Raw genomic sequence first — 18,153 nt, forward strand, 5'->3', positions numbered from 1 at the left:
CATATAATATAAATTTATTTATTAAAAAATAAAACATAATTAGAAGTATAAGTTTTATACATTATTTTAATAATATATTTATATATTTTGTTAAAATTATAATATATAAATATATAAAAATAAATTATTTTTTAATAAAAAAAATATATTATTATGTGGGGGCACGGATAAAGTTTTCCTATCCCCCCTACATAATCAGAGTCAAAAAAATTAATCAAATTCGGAATGAGACAAGTCGAGATTGGGAACTTTTGTCATCTCTAATCAACTTTGTATTGAGCTTCTTAGCCATTATTCTTCTCATCAATTTTTAGTTTACTGCTAATGGACCAAAACAATTTAGCTTTTTATTGTATGGGATAATTGTCAAAAAAAATTATGTACTTTTTAAATTTTTATAATTCTATGTATATTATGAAATGACCAATAAAATTCTAAATTTTTTAACCCTTACTAATTCTATTGCACTTATCTCACTAACAAAAATACTGTGTAAAGCGTCATGTAAGTATAACTTAATTGTGATCAATATAAAAGAGGATGCCATAAATGAAATGAAAAAAACATGTTTAATTCAATGTAAGTATGTACCTTGTATTAATGTATATAAGTTGCACTTAAATAGTTCTTTAGAGTTGACAGATGAAACAAAAATATAAGATTAGTATACTTGAAAATATTATAAACGTGTATTTTTTTATAAGAACATATTATTTCAGTATATTAATATAAAAAGTATTGTATATTATAAAAGTTATATTTTTACGTGGCGTTTATACATTGTCTCTGTCAATAAAATAATAATTTTTTATGGTGAAGTAGCACTAATAAGAGTTAAAATTTTAAAATTTAATTGATAATTTTCATAATATAAAGTAGAATTATAAAAATTTAAAAAGTATATGATTCTTTAGACAATTATCTTTATTGACATAGATTTATAAGTGAATAGTAATTTTGACTTTTTTTTAAGTCAAAGTGTGGCAAGCTTTCATAATGAATTATTTGTAAATGCATAAACAGTGTTTGTTGGATTATGAAAAGTTTAAACTTGTATGGGGTTGAGTTTAAACGATTATTAGATTAAGTATTTATATTTAAATTTATATTTTTATTATATATATTTTTATTAGTTTTATACAAATTTTAATATAAATATTTCATCTAATATTTATTAAATTTATTTTTATATAAACTCTTTTTTTTTAACTTTTTTTTTATGTAAACTCTGAATTTATAATAAATACATTCAACAATAAATATTATGGAATTCCATCTAAAATTTGAAAATGAAAGTGGAAACATTAAATTGGAACCAAAAGCAAATCCCTTGACTTAAAATGTTAAAAACAGGCAGTTAAAGATGGACAACATAAGAATTCCGAATAAAGCTCATATCCACTTATACACTTTCGATTAAGTTTATTTATTTATTTATTTATTTAAATTAATTCAGTTCTTTTTATCAAAAATAGAAAATAATAAATTTATTTTTTTTCAAAAATAAAATATTAATTTTGTGTAATTAAAGTTTTAGTCATTTTAAAAAATTAAAATAATTAAAGCAAAAACGTTATTTCGTTTTTCATCCTCTTAAAAAAAAACTTTTGTTTTCATTTTTATGAAAAATAAAGGAAAAAAAGAAATGCGTTCACCCAGTAATAATAGAAAACAGTTTTTTAAATAAACTAAAAAAATTATTTTAATATACCTTGATTAAAAAATAAATTATTACAAAATATATTTAAAATTTTATTTTACTATTAAATTTTTTAGTATTTTTTATTCATTAAAACAGCAGAAAACATTTAAAATCTTATTTAAATTTTGAAAAATAAAAAAAATTAATTTCTCAGTTTTCAATATGAAAATTGTTTAAATATGAATTTTTTTTTCAATATTTTTAGAAAATTATTCTAATTTTTCTCAAGTGAACAAACTAATCCTAGAAATTAATTTTTCAATTTTTTTTTCTTTTCCCTCACATAGATGAGAGGGAATCCTTTTCTCAATTGGATTTTGAAGTCCTAAATTAATCCAACATAATTAAACTTTCATAAACCTCATTGCCAACAGAGGATTTTGGGGTTTTTCTTTTTCTCCCTCACAAAATCAGAAATATCAAAAAAAAAAAAATCTTCTACTATTTATTTCTTTGTAATGAGGACTGCCACCTTTGATGCTAAGATACTACAGAGATTCTAGATTGAAATGATAGAGAAGATAAAGAAGAAATAAATATTAATAGAAAATATAATGACTCAATATAACACAATCAAAATATAAATACTTAATAAACAATTAGTGATAAATAGTGAGACCTAATAAAAACAGCTTGGTGGGATGCTTCCAACGTTGGGAGAGGTTTGCAGGAAAGGCGATGTGGGGATTTGAGCTGGCATTTCAAAGGTGTTACTGGCTGCCCATGATTAGATGCAACCTTTCAGAAATGACAGGATCACTTGAAAAGATGAGAGGCCTTTTGGCTCTAGCTGGTATGGATCTATCTTGTGGTTTTAAAAGAAGGTCTTCCCTTCTGGACTTTCCGGTGAGGTACTTCAAGCTGGTCCCAGTGACGATGGTGAGAAAATGTTCCCTGAGTTTTCTGCTTGAGAGGAAATTTAGAGTTTGGTCTGTAAGGGGTCTGGACTTTTTTGCTGAGCCTATGTGTGGGTTGGGGATTACTTACAAGCCAGGGCCATCGTTTTTTGTGATTTGCCACTGGGCTTTCATGCAATGAAGATTTGCAATTAAAAAAAAAATTCTATATTATGATGCTAATGGATTCACGAACTGGCTAGCTAATCTTGTAATTATTCTTCTTATGATTAGCATACATCATATGTTTCCAGAATAATTTAATTGCTTATATATATATATATATATATATATATATATATATATAATAGGTGTATAAATAACTTGATTTCATATTCCACAGGTAACATTGCGCCTTTCACATTAATTAGATGTGTATATGTCACCTTATTAAAAGGCTAATAACTAATTGAAATCTGAAAATTTTCGGATTAAATGAATTTTTTTACTATCTTAATTAATCTTTTGAGAATTTATCATTGTTTACATTGATTAAATTAAAAAAAATAAAAATAACTATAATTTGGAGATTTGCCAAATTTTTTAAAAATAAGATTTGCCAAAATTTGACCAGTAAAAAATAATATTAATTAAAAAAAAAAAGCAGATTTCTATTCTGAATTATTACGATTTCTCAACTAAATGCTCAAAGTCCAAATAAAAGTGGAAACTGAATGAAAAGTTCTTCCATGGCAAAAGAAGTTTTTATTTAGATTTGATTTATTATAAATTTAATAAGATTCATATATATATATATATATATACCAACTCTTGCAACTACATACGAGTAGAAGCAACTCAGGTGGTTTTGTAGATTTAACACGTCTCCATACATTCTGAGAGAAAACTATTAAAGATTCCTACACTATCTACCTGCCATTTACGCTTCCTATACTAGCTCACTCTATGTTATAAGCACCTCCCACCTTCCTCCACCTTCAATTCTCCAAACCACCACCACCTTCATTAATGCTTTCTTTCACCTCCAACTCCATTAAGTAAAAACTATTCTCACAGTACCCATAATTATGTTCTCATACTGACTATGGCAGGCACATCAAGATCACTATCCTCTTTTCAGTTATGCTTGGTGAAGTGAGAGAAATTCTGCTGACTTGCTGTTCTTGGTTTTTCTTTCTTTTTTTTTTCCTTGATTCTCGGACAATCTCATAGTCACATCCCTGGATTCTTGCCGTGCTTCGTGAACGTGAACAAGCGTCAGCATTTTCAAATTCTCTGCCATAATTCAAAAGCTAGCTTAGTTATACAAGTTTACTACCTATAAATTTCCACTCCCAAAAAAAGTAGTTCCGTGTTTCTTGTGGTTTTGAGAAATGGGTAATTGTCAAGCTGCAGAAGCAGCAACCGTGGTGATTCAACATCCGGGAAACAAGATCGAGAGGATTTACTGGTCTGTTAGCGCTCATGAGATCATGAATTCGAATCCCGGACACTATGTGGCTCTCGTCGTTACATCTCCAACGACGAGGACAGAAAATGGGTTGTCAGTGAAGCAGCTCAAGCTTCTTCGACCTGATGATACTCTGCTTATTGGGCAGGTCTATCGACTCATCAGTTTTGAAGGTAGCATCTGGGAATTGTTTGTTACTTCTCTTCTTCTCTTTCTAAAGCAAAATGCAACTTTTTTGAGCCTTTTTTGGCCGGCCCTCTTTTACTCATTTGATTTCTTTTTATTTTCAGATGTGTTGAAAGAGTTTTCTTCAAAGAAGTGTGTTAAACTAGGAAAGCTGTTGAAAGATAGACAAGTGCTTGGAGTTGCAGCAGAAATGAAGAGGATGGACTCTGGTGGGATAAGTTTGAATCCAAACCCAAATCCGAATCCGAACCCCAGTTCTAAATCTAAGAACTGCAGCTCTGTTAAGGTAACAGAACCTGAACTCGAACCTTTTTCAACTCTAACTTTGATTATTGAAATAAATAATCATTAAAAAAATTATCTGGGTACTTTGGCCTGTCGATTTTTAGAGCATCTCAGATTCCAAGAATGGTGTAGATTAGCATAAGGCTCGGGTCTTTTTGATTCTTTGCAGAGACGAAGAGCAGGGTTATCTGCATTTTATTTTTGTCACTTCAGCTGATAAAAGCATCTTTTTCAATTAAAAAAAGGATAATAATAATAAAAATGGTCCCATAGAAAACGTTTTACTTACAAAGACTAATCTTCAATTTTTTTTTCCCTTTCTTGATGGGTGAATTCAAACTATATCAGCTTCTGATCAGGCTGAGAAGAATCTGATACTTTCTTTAAACTGCAGATCTCGAGGCACATATCATTTATAATGATGGTAGATTTATATATAAATGCTGTTCAAATTTTACTATTGAGGAATCTGCAACCTTAATTTAGGACGGTTCTTTGTCCTAGTTGAGGCAAATGAGTGAAATCTTATTCTTTATTACTTTTGTATGACTGACTCATTTTGAATACAATATCATCTTTAGTGGATCTGTAATCATCTTTTAGTGATTTCTAATCATCTTCTTTCTGCACCCACTTTACAGCTGGTTGTATAAGAGCTTCCATATCAAGTTAATTTATCAAAATAATTGCACACACATGGCCAAATACAGCCATTGGCTGGTCATAAGGTCTTTGTCTTTATTTGTCCAATTCATTATTAGACAATATCAGCATGGATATATTCAATTATTTTCATTAGGTCGCTGACTGCATTTACACTGAAAGGAACAGAAAAATTAAGGTGTCTAAACGTAACTCGATATTCACATTGTAAAGTCAATTATGTCTAACGTATTATCTCCTCGAAAAAAGAAAGAGAGACTCATGCATATGTGAATAAGGGAGTATTTGTTTCAAGAGCATTGAATAATTGGTCTCGTCTCCTCTTAGTGGGGTTTTTATTTTCACTATTGTGATATGAGTTGTGACAAAGAAAAGGGGGTGTTGTGTAATGCTGAAGGAAAGTGTACCCAAGTTATCCATACATTGTGTCGGAGTAAAAAATAATGAAGTTCTAAAGAAAGAACAGAAAGAAACTAATAATGAAATCTTTGCTTAGAGACCAAGTTGTAGATAAATGAGTTGCATAAATATGAACTGTCATTATCTCATGGTGGTGTGTCTGATGTGTTTCTTTTTTTTTTTTTTCCCCTCTCTTTTGCAGTTGGAGCAGGAGGTCCACCGACTGGGAAGCAATGGTGGCAGTACAAGCAGCAGCAGCAGCAGAGGAGGAGTGGCAAGGCATCATGGTGGTGGGGGGCAATGGAAGCCAGCCTTGCAGAGCATTTCAGAGTTTGGAACTTGAAAAACACAACAAACATTACTATCGTGACACCCCAAGGGCAAGACCCTCCTGGCCTGATCTGCTCCCTCCACTGTCATTTTCTTTCCTTGAATAAAGCAACAAATATAAAAAAACATGCCCATCTTTTCACTCTTTTCAATACATTTATATTCTCTTCTCTTTCACTTTATAGAACATCTGCACATTATTATATTAGCTTCCACTACTAGAATTAGCTAAAGCAAGGATTTCTATTAGATATGTGTAACTCATTTTGGCACGTATCAGATACTTAACTCATATGCTTAAATATGATTAATTAATTACCCGCTTGCTTTGTCTATTTATTGCTCCACTTGCTATCAAGTTTTTTTGTTCTATTTTAATTGGGTAGATTAATTTCTTCTCTGTACAACTCAAATAATGGAGACTTATCCTTCAAATTGCTTATGTGGTGTTGTAGTTAAATTCATCGTGGATTTAAGATGCAAGATATATAATAGAATTCACTATTAAATATATGAATTTCATGTAATTGTGTCTTAAATATATGGTGAACCGAATTTAAATAAAAACTTTTCATAGCAGTTTAATAAATATCAATTATGTGTTACACGACTGAAAAGAATTTATTCACTGCATCTTCTTAAATTAGAGTTGTAGTGTGGCTTAATCCACAATTCAATTTAGATCCTGAATCTTATTGAAATTAATTCAGTCAAACATAAAATTAAAATCGATTAATGATTCAATAGTTCAAAATGTATCGACTTGAAAAATCATGCTTAAATTAAAAAAAAATTGAAGGAAATTTGATATAGACGAGAAGAAAAATTTTCGATTAATTATAATTGCAATATAATAGCGAAGGAAATAAACTTTTTAAATAATAATAATATAACATAATTAATGAAATATCATCAAATTAAATATTTGAGAAAATAAAATTAAAATTATAGCATAATTTTAAAAATTATTTAAAAGATAAATTTAAAATTATTTAAAATTCTAACATATTTCTTAAAATAATTTGTATTTTATTTTAATTAAATCAAATTAAAATAAGAATAAATCAAAATCAAAATAGAATGAAACTGGAGCTATGTTTGTTTGACAAAAAATATTTTTCTACAAAACATTTTTTAGCGTGTGGAGTATTCATAAAATTTAGGGAACAGAAATTATTTTTTCTATTAAAAAGATAAAATTAAGTAACTTTTATGAAAAATAATTTTTTTATTTTTTAAAAGATGAAATTATTTTTTATTTTTTAGGTTTTAATGATTTTATCAAAATTATAAATATTTATATATATAAAATAAATATATATTATTAATTTAATATTATAATTAAATAATAAAAAATATTTTTTAAAAAAATATTTTAAAAAAAAATTATATATAAATTATTTTTCTTGAAATAAATAGAGTATAGACAACCAATTTCCTTTCTTTCTTAACCAAAAATTCCAAAATGATGGCTAGCAAGCTATATATAAAAATAACAATTTTGTATAATGTATTTTAATTATATCAATTAAAAGTATATTACAACATTTACGTCAAGGTTAGAAGCAAATAAAAAATTAATAATTTTATTATAAATTAAAATATAAAATATATAATAAAATTTATATATTAATAAATTTAATTTAAGTAAATTTCTTTTTATTTTACATATATATATATATATATATATTTTATTTATAAGCAAAATAACAAAATAATTTTATATTTTTATAGGTGAATAATAATCCAACCACAAATTTCAATACACACAAAAAAAAGGGTAGTTGAAAATATTAACTAAATAAATATTTTTGAAAACTCAATATAAATATTAATTTTAATCCTTTTAATTAAAAAATTATAATTTAATTAATCTAGCATAACTTAATTTAATGATAAAAAATATATTAATTATTTGATAATTCCAATTCAAATATTTACTTTTCAATTTCCTATTCATAAAAAGAAAAAGGAAAAAAAAAGTTGGATTTCTCCAAATTTCCTCTGTGTTAGAAATCAATTCAAAAACTCTCAAGACCTCCATTATTGATCTTCACCATTTGATTACCAAATCTGAGCAAACCTACTGTCAAATGGATGCTTTTGAGCACAGAAATATAATGAAGTTTAATCATTCATAGCCATCACTGTTTGGATGGAACCAACAAGGAAAATATTTTCTTTTTTTTTTCCTCTTTATTTTTTTTTCTTTCTTATTTCTTTCTTCTCCTCTTTGACTATTTACTTAAATAAGGATAGAGTGGGATAATATAGATAATTCTATCCTCTCTTGTGTAATAGAGCAAAAATTATTAATTGAGCAGATACACTAAATATCCAGTAGAAATCATTTTGCAAAAATTATTTTATAATTTTAAACTCATAAATCTTAGATTATACAAATGATCCCATATATTTTAATGGAAAAATATATTGATATTTTAAATTTTTCTTTCAACTTATTAAAACATTTAAATATATGCATTTTTATCTATTAAATATTTAAATTTTAATTTATTTGTTTAATGAATCATGTGGATGCACACATAAAAATAAATATAAATAATTATGAAAAGTTGACATAACCTTTTAATATCTTTATCCATGATGTATCTAGGTAAAAATTTCTCAATATATTAATAGTTTTGCCATTAAATTCATGGGCATTGAAATAATAATAAAAATTTTGAGTATCAAATTCAAGTTATCATTAGAATTAATTATAAAAAAAAAAAACCCTTTTTTTCTCCTTTCATGGAGATGATTTTAATGCCAAATCTCTCCTAATTAAGCAAGAGAAACGCAAAATCTATTTAATTGCAAGAGTGAAGCTTCATGGGTTGAAGCCAGGCACTAGTAAGAACAGCCCATGAGTCAAGACTGGAAGACTGATCTTATTATTATTTGTCGGTGTAGGCTGTAGAGAGTATTTGCTGTGTAGAAATTGGAAGAGTGGGAGGCCCAATGCTCACTATAAAGCTCTAACTGAGCCCAAGGAAAGCACTTTGAGGAAGGCAACCGGTAAATTTGTTTTCCTTTTTCAACTTGGGCCTTTTCTCTCTATCACCAAATCCAGACAGCAGTACCTCCTTCCAAAACCTGTCGGAACTGCATTTTCATTCTTCGGTTTCTCTTTCTCACCTTTTCAATTTTTTTGCTCTGTTGTCTCTGCGCATGAACGCTCTTTAGGTACTCTCGTTGTCTTTCTCTTGTTTCTTTGCTTTTTTCCCCCTTGCTTTTATATTTTATTGAATTCGCCTTGAATTTTTGTATCTAGGGTTTTATTTGCTATTTAGTAATTGAAAAAGTTTTTTGGTGAAAATTGGATGTGGGTTTTGTTTTAATTCTTTTTACTTTTGTTTGGATTCCTGGAAAACCCAGTAAAATAGAATGGGAAAAAAAAAACTGTTCTATGCTAATTATATAATGGAAATGGAATTGTTACAAGTGTCATTTTTCTTTTACCAATATTGCTTTCCTTTTTTCCTTTTTTTCTGTTTAATGTCTTAGCAATGATAACTTGATATGCAATAAGTTATCTTTTTAGAACGATTAAACGGTTTTGCTTGCTGATTGGTGATTTGCATCTATGTTCTTGGTTTATAGTGGATGGTGAGTCTAGTAAATTGCAGCTATCTCCTAGCTTGCAAGTGGTCAAGTCACCAGGTACTAAACCTGGCACTTCGGTGCTTTGTGAAAGAGTTCATATCCACGGATTGTCTAGGCTATAAAACTTGAAAAAGTTTTCCCATTCATTAAAGGTGACGGTTTCACATTCAATTTTGATCCTTTTTGGGCCAAATGTTGAAGTGTAGACGTGCCGTGAGTTTTATGTGATCGTAAGATTTCTAATAAATTGAAAGAAAAATTTTACGGTACAGCCATATGGCTATGTTATATGGTAGCCATATGGCTATGTTATATGGTAGCCATATGGCTATGTTATATGGTAGTGAGTGTTGGGCACGCATGCATGCATTTAAGATAAGAGTTGCAGAGATGAGAATGTTAAAGTGGATGAGTAGCCATACTAGACTAGATAAAGAATGTTATCTATGCTGTCGATATATATTTTCATTAACCTTATTGAATGTGGAAATAAATGCTTGGAATACTGCTTCTAGCATCTAAAACTTATTTTGCCTTTTGGCTTATTTTTTGTCCTCCCTTTTTTGTTGTTGTTGAATGTTGAGTACCACTGACAGAATTTGTAGTGGAAACTGTGTAGCTTTACCTCAATTCTCCATTTGATACTTGATCCCAATTGGACTTCTCATCTATTTTGAATTTTTCTAATTGCTGTTACCATACTCTTATCATGATTGATATAAGGCAACTGAAAAAGACTGGGTTATTGACGGGGGATGAAGCTTCTGCCAACTGGTCAAAAGAACTCGCTTGCAATTTTCATATGCTCATCTCGTGTGTATCGTTCTTCTAAACTGACTTTTCTTTGTGGTTTTTATTGACCACAGAAAACAATATCATGCTTATCTTATCATCATTTTCTTCAGGTTGGTCTGGGATCCTTTCTTCTTCGCTAGTTGCCAGGACTATTGCGTTCAGTACTTGTGGATATATGAATCAGTGAAGATATGTATTATCCTTTATGTAAGTTATAGATATTATGATAATTATTCTTGTGACCATTCTGAAGAAGAGTGTAGCTTCATATTTTTTTTCCCAAAGAATTTTCTCGTTGAACGCCAGTCAGTGGAATAGAAAAATGTGTAGTTTTGGGTGCCAATGAGTAGTTAGTCAACTATGAAATGAATCAATCAGGTTTTATGTATTTTACAAAGTTGCTGCTGTAAACTTAGTGGTTGTGATATGTTGTACCATATTGTTATCCTGAAAATTCAGCTGTTCTTTGATGGGTCCAAATGGTGATGGTTTAGGCCTTTTCACAGGTTAATCATCTGTGTCACTTATCATATGCCAATTGCAGAATTCAAGTGAATGACCATGATTTGGACTCATGAAAAATCAATGGTATAAATAAGAAATCAGATTTATGAATTTATAATACCCCAGAATTACTCCTTTATTTTTGAGGTTTGCAAATTGTTGCCTACTCAGTTTTAACATTCGAAGAGTAATCCTCCCGATGTTTTAATGCCTTTGTAGATACATAAAAATATAAGCTCATTAAGTCTTTATTTTATATACTGCAGTTGGTCGTTTTTTTTGCTGGCTTTTGTTGTTTTGGCTGGAGCATGGATGGGTTTCTGGGCTGTCCATAAACTTGTCCTAACAGAAGATGGATCAGTTGATATGAATACATTTATTTTTGTTGCCTGGTCTATAGGTTTTGGCTTTCATTATGATTCTTCAGGTAGTTTTACTTCCTCCTTTAAGCTTGAAATTTTTCAATTTTTTGTGCATGAAGAGACGATTCTCTTGCTCATAATTACTTTTATGGGATCATAATTTCATATGAAACAAATTTCATCATGGACATGCTGATTCTAGAATTCTTTGGATCCCCTACTGGCAGTTGAAGCATTAATATCTGGAATAGTGGTCTCATCAATATTGAGAAGAATTTTTAGATTAAGATTTTTGCGTCAACTGTACAAGTAAGTCTGCCTTTTTGATCCTTGGTCTTCTTCATTTTTTACTGGCAAACAGATATATTTACTTCCGTTTTATTGGATAACAAACTAATATATATGTGGCATTCATAAGTGTACTTGAAATCTTGAATTGAAAAACCCAGCTATAGAACTTGAGTCCTTTCCTCTCCCATTATGAAAAGATTCATTCTGTCTATTCCTGGCAATTGTGAACCTAATTTTTATCTAACTAAAACACAAGCATTCACTCAGTTTTTGAGCCCATAAAGTTTTGGTATAAATTCCGTGTTTCTTTATGTTCTCTCTCTTTTTTCTTTTTTTTTTTTTATTTTTTTAATTCCAAATTCATTGCCTTTAGACTGCAAATTCCATTACATTTGTGGAATAAACCTGCAGGAAGTTGTTCATATTCGCCAAAAACATCCAGATTGGATCTCATGTTCCTGATTTATCACCTTGGAAATTCCAATGATGAATAATGTTGAAGACACCTGAGGACTGGCGTCAGCTCAAGTGGTTCAACCTGGCTTCATACAGTTCACCAATGCAAGGTTTGCCTGATGTCTGATCTTTTTGTATAAAAAATGCAGGATAAGTTAGGAGTGAGGAACCATTTTTCCACTGGATATGCTCTTTTACATCTATGGTCTTTTGTTCCTTCAGGTCTTAGCAGGACACCACATCATCAGCTGTCAGATTCAGATATTTACCCTTCAACCTTCCAGAGCACACCTGAAAGAAGAAAATTTTCAAAAGATGTATGGGAAAAGTTCACTAGAGACTCCACGCAAAAAGCTGTCAAAGAACTTGTTGCCTCCCCTGATTTCAGCAAATGGGTTGCTGCAAATGCGGAAAGAATCACTCTAACTACAAACTCCACCAGTACATCTAGTCGGCCGCGACGCAAGTGGCTCCTTTGCTTGTAACTTGTAAGCGGCTGCGAGAATGGCCAACTTATAATGGCTATGATTGGAACTACAATGTCGGTGACTCCACATGTGGGAATCACACTAACTTCTGTAAAATCAGACTGTAAATTTACATGCACGGCACTGATTGTGGAATTGTATGATGAATTTGTATGCACAGGTTTTGAACAGACCTGGCAAATGAAGATTGTTTAGATGATTTTAGATCACAAAATCTATTTCATTTGGGACCGAGCGGCCTTATTCTACTTTCTGTTGCTAACAATCTGATCCATGGAAAATTATGGAACTTGTAAACTTGTAGTTGTTACAGCCAAGTGAAGGCTAGAGACTGTAGAGTTGTAATTGACTATCTGTCTTTAATCAAGGCCATTATCTTCTCTTTGGAATTCTTCTCTGTTCTGTCTCTCTCAGGATTCTTTTCTTCCCTTTTCTCTCCTCTTTTTCTCTAGAACTAAGCATTGTTGTAGAATTTCCTCCGCATCACAATCAATCCCGAGGGTGGGAAATTGTTGCTTCTTAGCATAACAGTATGACACTTGCCCTTAATTATGATTGAATGAGGCGGTACGTTTCCCTCTGCCCTTAATTTTGTCATTCTAAACCTCCCATTGTCAAGAAATGTCAATTCCAATGATGCCCAGTTTTCAAATTTTGCTCTTGCTCTCTCAAATTATTTTAATATGAAAAAATTTGGTTAATTTTGCAGCCACGTTGATTATCTTCATCAGGCTGAACTTTCATGTGCTTGTTTTTTTTTTCACTTTTTTATATTCTTTAAAAAGATGCACATATTCAACTCAATGATAAAATATATTTTTTAATAAAATCATAGAAATTGAAGAAATTTGTGGGGAAGAAATTGATAAAACTTTTGACTTTTATGGAGAGCCTGTGAAAAAGCCATGTTAACTTTGTCCTTTCCTTGCAGAAATTCAACACTTGCTTTCTTTGATTTTCACCTTTTGCATTTTTTTCTTCACTTTAATGACATTTGGTTTGACATGTTTGCTTTTGGGTGTTGTGAATGTGATAGCATACGATGTGAAGCCTACACTATATTTTAACTTTTATTAGTATACTGGAACAGAGTGTAATATAATCAAATAATTTTTTTTTTTTGTAAATTTATAAAAATTAATGTAATATATATAATAATACTATTATTGAACAAAGTAAATAATTTGTATTATTATTATTATTATTATTATTATTATTATTATTATTATTCCTTCACCTATTTATAATTGCTTATAGTTAAATTAAATTAAAAAAGTCGAGAACAATGGAATTATTAAAAATATATTTCATAATTTATATTATTTATAAAAATATCCATAATGACATATATAAATTTGTTGCTAATAATATATTTTAACAATAAAAAATTTATTACTAATCTATATTACTTATTACTAATAATATATTCATTGCTAATTCTGTCTCTTAAAAGTTTATCCTTATTAATTGTCAATAATAACTTTTAGAGAATATCTATCGCAAAATTCTTAAATAATTTTAATTTATAATATTATTATAATCAATATAAATTAAAATTTTAATAATAATTATACTTATATTGAAAATTCTATTATAATTCCTAATATAGTATTCTATAATCTTATTGTTATAAGTATCATTAATCATTAAAAATTATTAATTTATTATAATAAAAATAATTAAAAAAAAACCTTAAATATCAAACTTATTTTTATTATTTTTTAATTGTTCTAAATATTTATAAATTTATAGAATATGAAAAGGGGAATTATTATGAAAAATAAAAATATTATTAACATAATTATAAAATTATTATTACAAAATTAATTATTTTATTAGATAAAAATATAATTAAAAATTACCTATTTAATCACAGGTTAAATAACTAGTAATTTTAATATGATTGAAAAAGTTCGCTTATAATATTATTTAATTATATTTTTTTCATAAGAAAAAAAGACAAAACCAGAATCATAACAAATAAAATTTAAAATAAAACACAACAGTAATAAAGGTGTTTGATTTAGTTTATAAATCAATTAAATCTGTGAAAAATTATAAATATATTAATATTTAGTTAGATTTATAAATTAAAAGATTATTTAAAATAAATTAAAAGTAAAGATATCTTATTTATGATTTATTTATTTATTTTAAAATTATTATTTAATTTAATAAATTTTAAATATATTAATATTATCTGATTTTAATAATTATAATGTATAATTAATTTAATACTCAAACTATTTAAAAATTATTTTAAAATAATTTTATTGAATAATTAATTATTTACTTTTAATTTAACTTATAAATTAAAAATATATTTTCAATAAAAAATAAATAATAAATAATTAACGTTATATCATCGAATTGTGAAGAAAAGAAATAATCCACCTAAGCTCGAATCTCTGAACAGCTAGCGGAAGATATCTACGGAATCTTGCCAACCAATTTGCATATATATTACATAATTAATTGTAATTTTTTTTAAATAAAATAACTAAAACTACAAATAAAAAAAAAAATTAAGAACAAAAAATCTAAGGGACACCGAAATTCATTAGGTGGAGAATTTATTCCATTCTATTGTATAACTTTTTTTTATTGCATAAAAAAGATTTATTATAAGTTCAATAATAAAAATTAAATTAAATATATTAATTCAAAATCATATTTCTTTTCTTAAAAAATATGCAATAATATGTCTTTCCCTTTTATTATTATCTAACAAAATGTTTTTAATATTTTTGTCTAATTAGTATAATAATAATAATAATAATAATAATAATAATGAAAAACGTTTTTCTTTTTTTATTTTATTTTATTTTTAAAATAAAAAAATCTTGAATTTAAATATCTTCAATTACTTATTCTAAAATAATTCATTACTGCAAGAAAAAAAAAATACCCTTCATTTCTTTAAGAGCATTTTAGGGACGGTAAATGATAGAATATGTTTAATATATTAAATAATAATGTATGAATATTTATATAAAAATTAATTAAAATCTAAATTTTAAGAAAGTGATGTCTATTTATAAATGAGAGAAAATATATATATAAGACATACACTCTCGATAAGGATAAATTATAAAACAAAGAGACACGAAATATAGAGCGCATAAATGAACTATAGGTAGGATTGATGAATCTTTTATAAATTTAATTATTATTAATTAAATAATATTAGAATTTGTTTAATTTTATATTTAATTTTTATTTATTTGAAATATAATATATTTAAAAATATAAAAAATTTATTATAAAAAATATATATTTGATATTAAATAAATTATTTATATAAATAATTTATTACTATAAAATATAAAATTCATTACCAACTCTAAATCATCAATTCGATTATTTAAATCTATTGTATTAGGATTAGCTAGATCAAATACATACAATACTCGACCCGTTTAAATCGCTAACTGTGGAGAGCTTCTTCTAGATTTATAGCATAAAGGACTGTGGTAAGATTCTTTCATTCGCTTAGTGGATGACATCTTTTTATCCTCTCTTCTTTCCATAAAGGCTTACACCGGGTTTAACTTGAGTATTTGCATCTCCACTTTCAATTCCTCTTTCCGAAGGAAACTAGAAATTTCCTCTGAGCTTCTCCTCCTTCGCTTGGCGCCTTGCAGGCCATCTTTCGCTATAAAACACGCCAATTTTAATACCCAGTTAGTCATTTGAAAGAAAAAGCTTCAGGGCTCCACAGATAGGAAAGAAAAATGAGTTATTACGACCAGCAGCATCCGGTGGGTGTTCCTCCACCACAAGGTATGTGGATTTTTGATAGTTTTAAGGATCTTATCATTTGGATTTGGAGATGGGTTTAATTTGTTTTTGCAACTCTTGATTTCAGGGTATCCAAAAGATGCATATCCACCACCTGGGTATCCTGTTCAAGGTTATCCACAAGGGTATCCTCCCCAGGGTTACCCTCCTCAAGGGTATGCTCCAGGCTACGCCCAGCCTCCCAGGCAAGAGACTGGTTTCCTTGAAGGATGGTAAGTGCCTGTCCCTGCTGCTGCCTTGAATCTTTTCTAGCTAGTAGCTTTTCTGATGTTTGTTTTTTTCTTCTTCTGATGCATTTTTGCAGCTTAGCAGCACTCTGCTGTTGTTGCCTTTTGGATGCTTGCTTTTGAGGCTCTATAATTGTTCATAATTCTTCTCTTTAATTGTTATAGGCCATAACAATTGCATTATCTGTCTGTAATAATAGTTTCTTTCTAATTCAGTTGGAAATTGTTACTTGTATAATGGATTGGATGATTTTAATTTTTTGTTGAAGAATTTTCCAGTTTCCTGTTTATGTAAATTCAACTCTATATTTTGCATGGAAAATTATATAATTTTTGCATCAAGCTTTCTAACAGTCGATAAAAAAAGCAATTCATTGAGGAAAAATATCTCAGTGAAGAAAAAAAATTATATTATTTTTTTATAGAATACGCAATAAAAATATTACGTCGTTAAAGAAATTCTTTGTAAAAAACTCACCAGAAAAATTCAGTGAGAAAAATTCTGTGTGTATATTAAAAAGTTGAGAGAGCCTTGGAGCTTGTTTAAGAAGCCCAAATGGCACATCTGTTTCTGAGCTCAGTGAAGTGAGCCTTATGATTGGCATTTGAGTGGGTCTCTTTTCTTAAATGGGGAGTTCAACTCCTTTTGGAGCCCGGTGCTTTAATTTATTATTTGGTATTTGTGAAATGGAGATCTAACTTTTTTGTAACACCCCGAAATTTTAATTTTTATGAGTATTTTGATATTTTAATTTTATTTAAATTTTAGGAATTTTTTTGAGATTTTTTGGATTTTAAAAATCGGGTTCGATTTTCCGAAAATATAAACTTTGATGATTTTTAAAAATTAATTTAAAGACCACGTGGCAAAACTAAAAATATATTTAGAGTCTACGTATTTTTCTGAGTTTTACGAAATTTTTTCGGAATTTTTTCGGAATTTTTGGACCTCGTTTTCGCTCCCGAGGCAGAGTAAAAATTCAAAATTTTGTATTTCGAATCGAACCGGACCGGATCGGACCGGTCGAATCGGACCGGCCCTTTTCCTTCTTCCTTTTTCTTTCCCAAGGCCCTCCTCTCACTTTTCTCTCGCTTTCTCTCTCCTCCTCCCCGCACGGCCACCGCTGCCTCCCACGTCCTCCCCGCCGGCGCCTACTCCCGCCCTGCCGGCAGCGCCAGAACGGCCGGAACGCGCGATCTCTCGCTGCGCCGCTTCGACTTCCTCGGCCAAATCCGGCCGATCCGGCCACCAATTGGACCGGGTCTTGTGTCCAAAATCATCTACTCGGCGAGAGCTTTCCATAGACACCAAGAACGCCGAAATCCATCGAGCGGATTGTCCGATTTTTGCTCGGGAAGATTTTAGCCCATTTCAACTTTTGGGCTAGATTTCTCGAAAACCGTGAATCCCACGAGAAAACCGAGGCCACCAGCACGCTCCATTCGTCGAGAGCTTCGCAACGACATAAATTTCGAATTTTTCCGACACCGTTTTTCGGTGGGTCCCACGGAACTTCGCAGTGTATTTTCGAGCATTAAATGAGCTTAGAAAATTCTGAAAAATTTATGTACTAACCCCCGTGTTATGGGCTTCGTGTAGGTATCCTCGATTCGCGGAAATTCGACAGTTGACCAGGTCTGCAAATTTCAGGTCAGACAGACCCGTTACTGGAAAAGTCTCCGAATTGGGCCGAGGTTTTGGCTAGCCCCCCATTGTCAAACGTCCCGAGCGCGTTCCCGAAGTCGGA

General features: G+C 29.3%; 2 protein-coding genes and 1 long non-coding RNA gene across 3 annotated transcripts; all 3 read left to right on the forward strand.

Annotated features, from left to right (window-relative positions):
* The first annotated feature begins 3,384 nt into the window (after positions 1 to 3,384).
* Positions 3,385 to 6,176, forward strand: LOC110650639 (uncharacterized). Its single transcript, XM_021805704.2, has 3 exons — positions 3,385 to 4,182; positions 4,300 to 4,481; positions 5,745 to 6,176. Exons 1-3 carry the CDS (start codon positions 3,933 to 3,935, stop codon positions 5,883 to 5,885), a joined length of 573 nt encoding a protein of 190 aa, XP_021661396.2. The 5' UTR covers positions 3,385 to 3,932; the 3' UTR covers positions 5,886 to 6,176.
* A 3,749-nt stretch (positions 6,177 to 9,925) lies between these two features.
* On the forward strand, positions 9,926 to 12,414 carry LOC110652678 (uncharacterized). Its single transcript, XR_009151814.1, has 5 exons — positions 9,926 to 10,294; positions 10,387 to 11,207; positions 11,345 to 11,451; positions 11,845 to 11,999; positions 12,112 to 12,414. It is a non-coding gene; the product is annotated as an uncharacterized LOC110652678 (long non-coding RNA).
* Positions 12,415 to 15,857: 3,443 nt separating this feature from the next.
* Positions 15,858 to 16,701, forward strand: LOC110654619 (cysteine-rich and transmembrane domain-containing protein WIH2). The gene is made up of 3 exons (XM_021810648.2): positions 15,858 to 16,160; positions 16,246 to 16,390; positions 16,483 to 16,701. The coding sequence occupies exons 1-3, from the start codon at positions 16,112 to 16,114 to the stop codon at positions 16,526 to 16,528; spliced, it is 240 nt and encodes a 79-aa protein (XP_021666340.1). The 5' UTR covers positions 15,858 to 16,111; the 3' UTR covers positions 16,529 to 16,701.
* The last annotated feature ends 1,452 nt before the right edge of the window (positions 16,702 to 18,153 follow it).

This window comes from Hevea brasiliensis, chromosome 10 (genome assembly GCF_030052815.1).
Source record: "Hevea brasiliensis isolate MT/VB/25A 57/8 chromosome 10, ASM3005281v1, whole genome shotgun sequence".
NCBI classification, from domain to species: domain Eukaryota; kingdom Viridiplantae; phylum Streptophyta; class Magnoliopsida; order Malpighiales; family Euphorbiaceae; genus Hevea; species Hevea brasiliensis.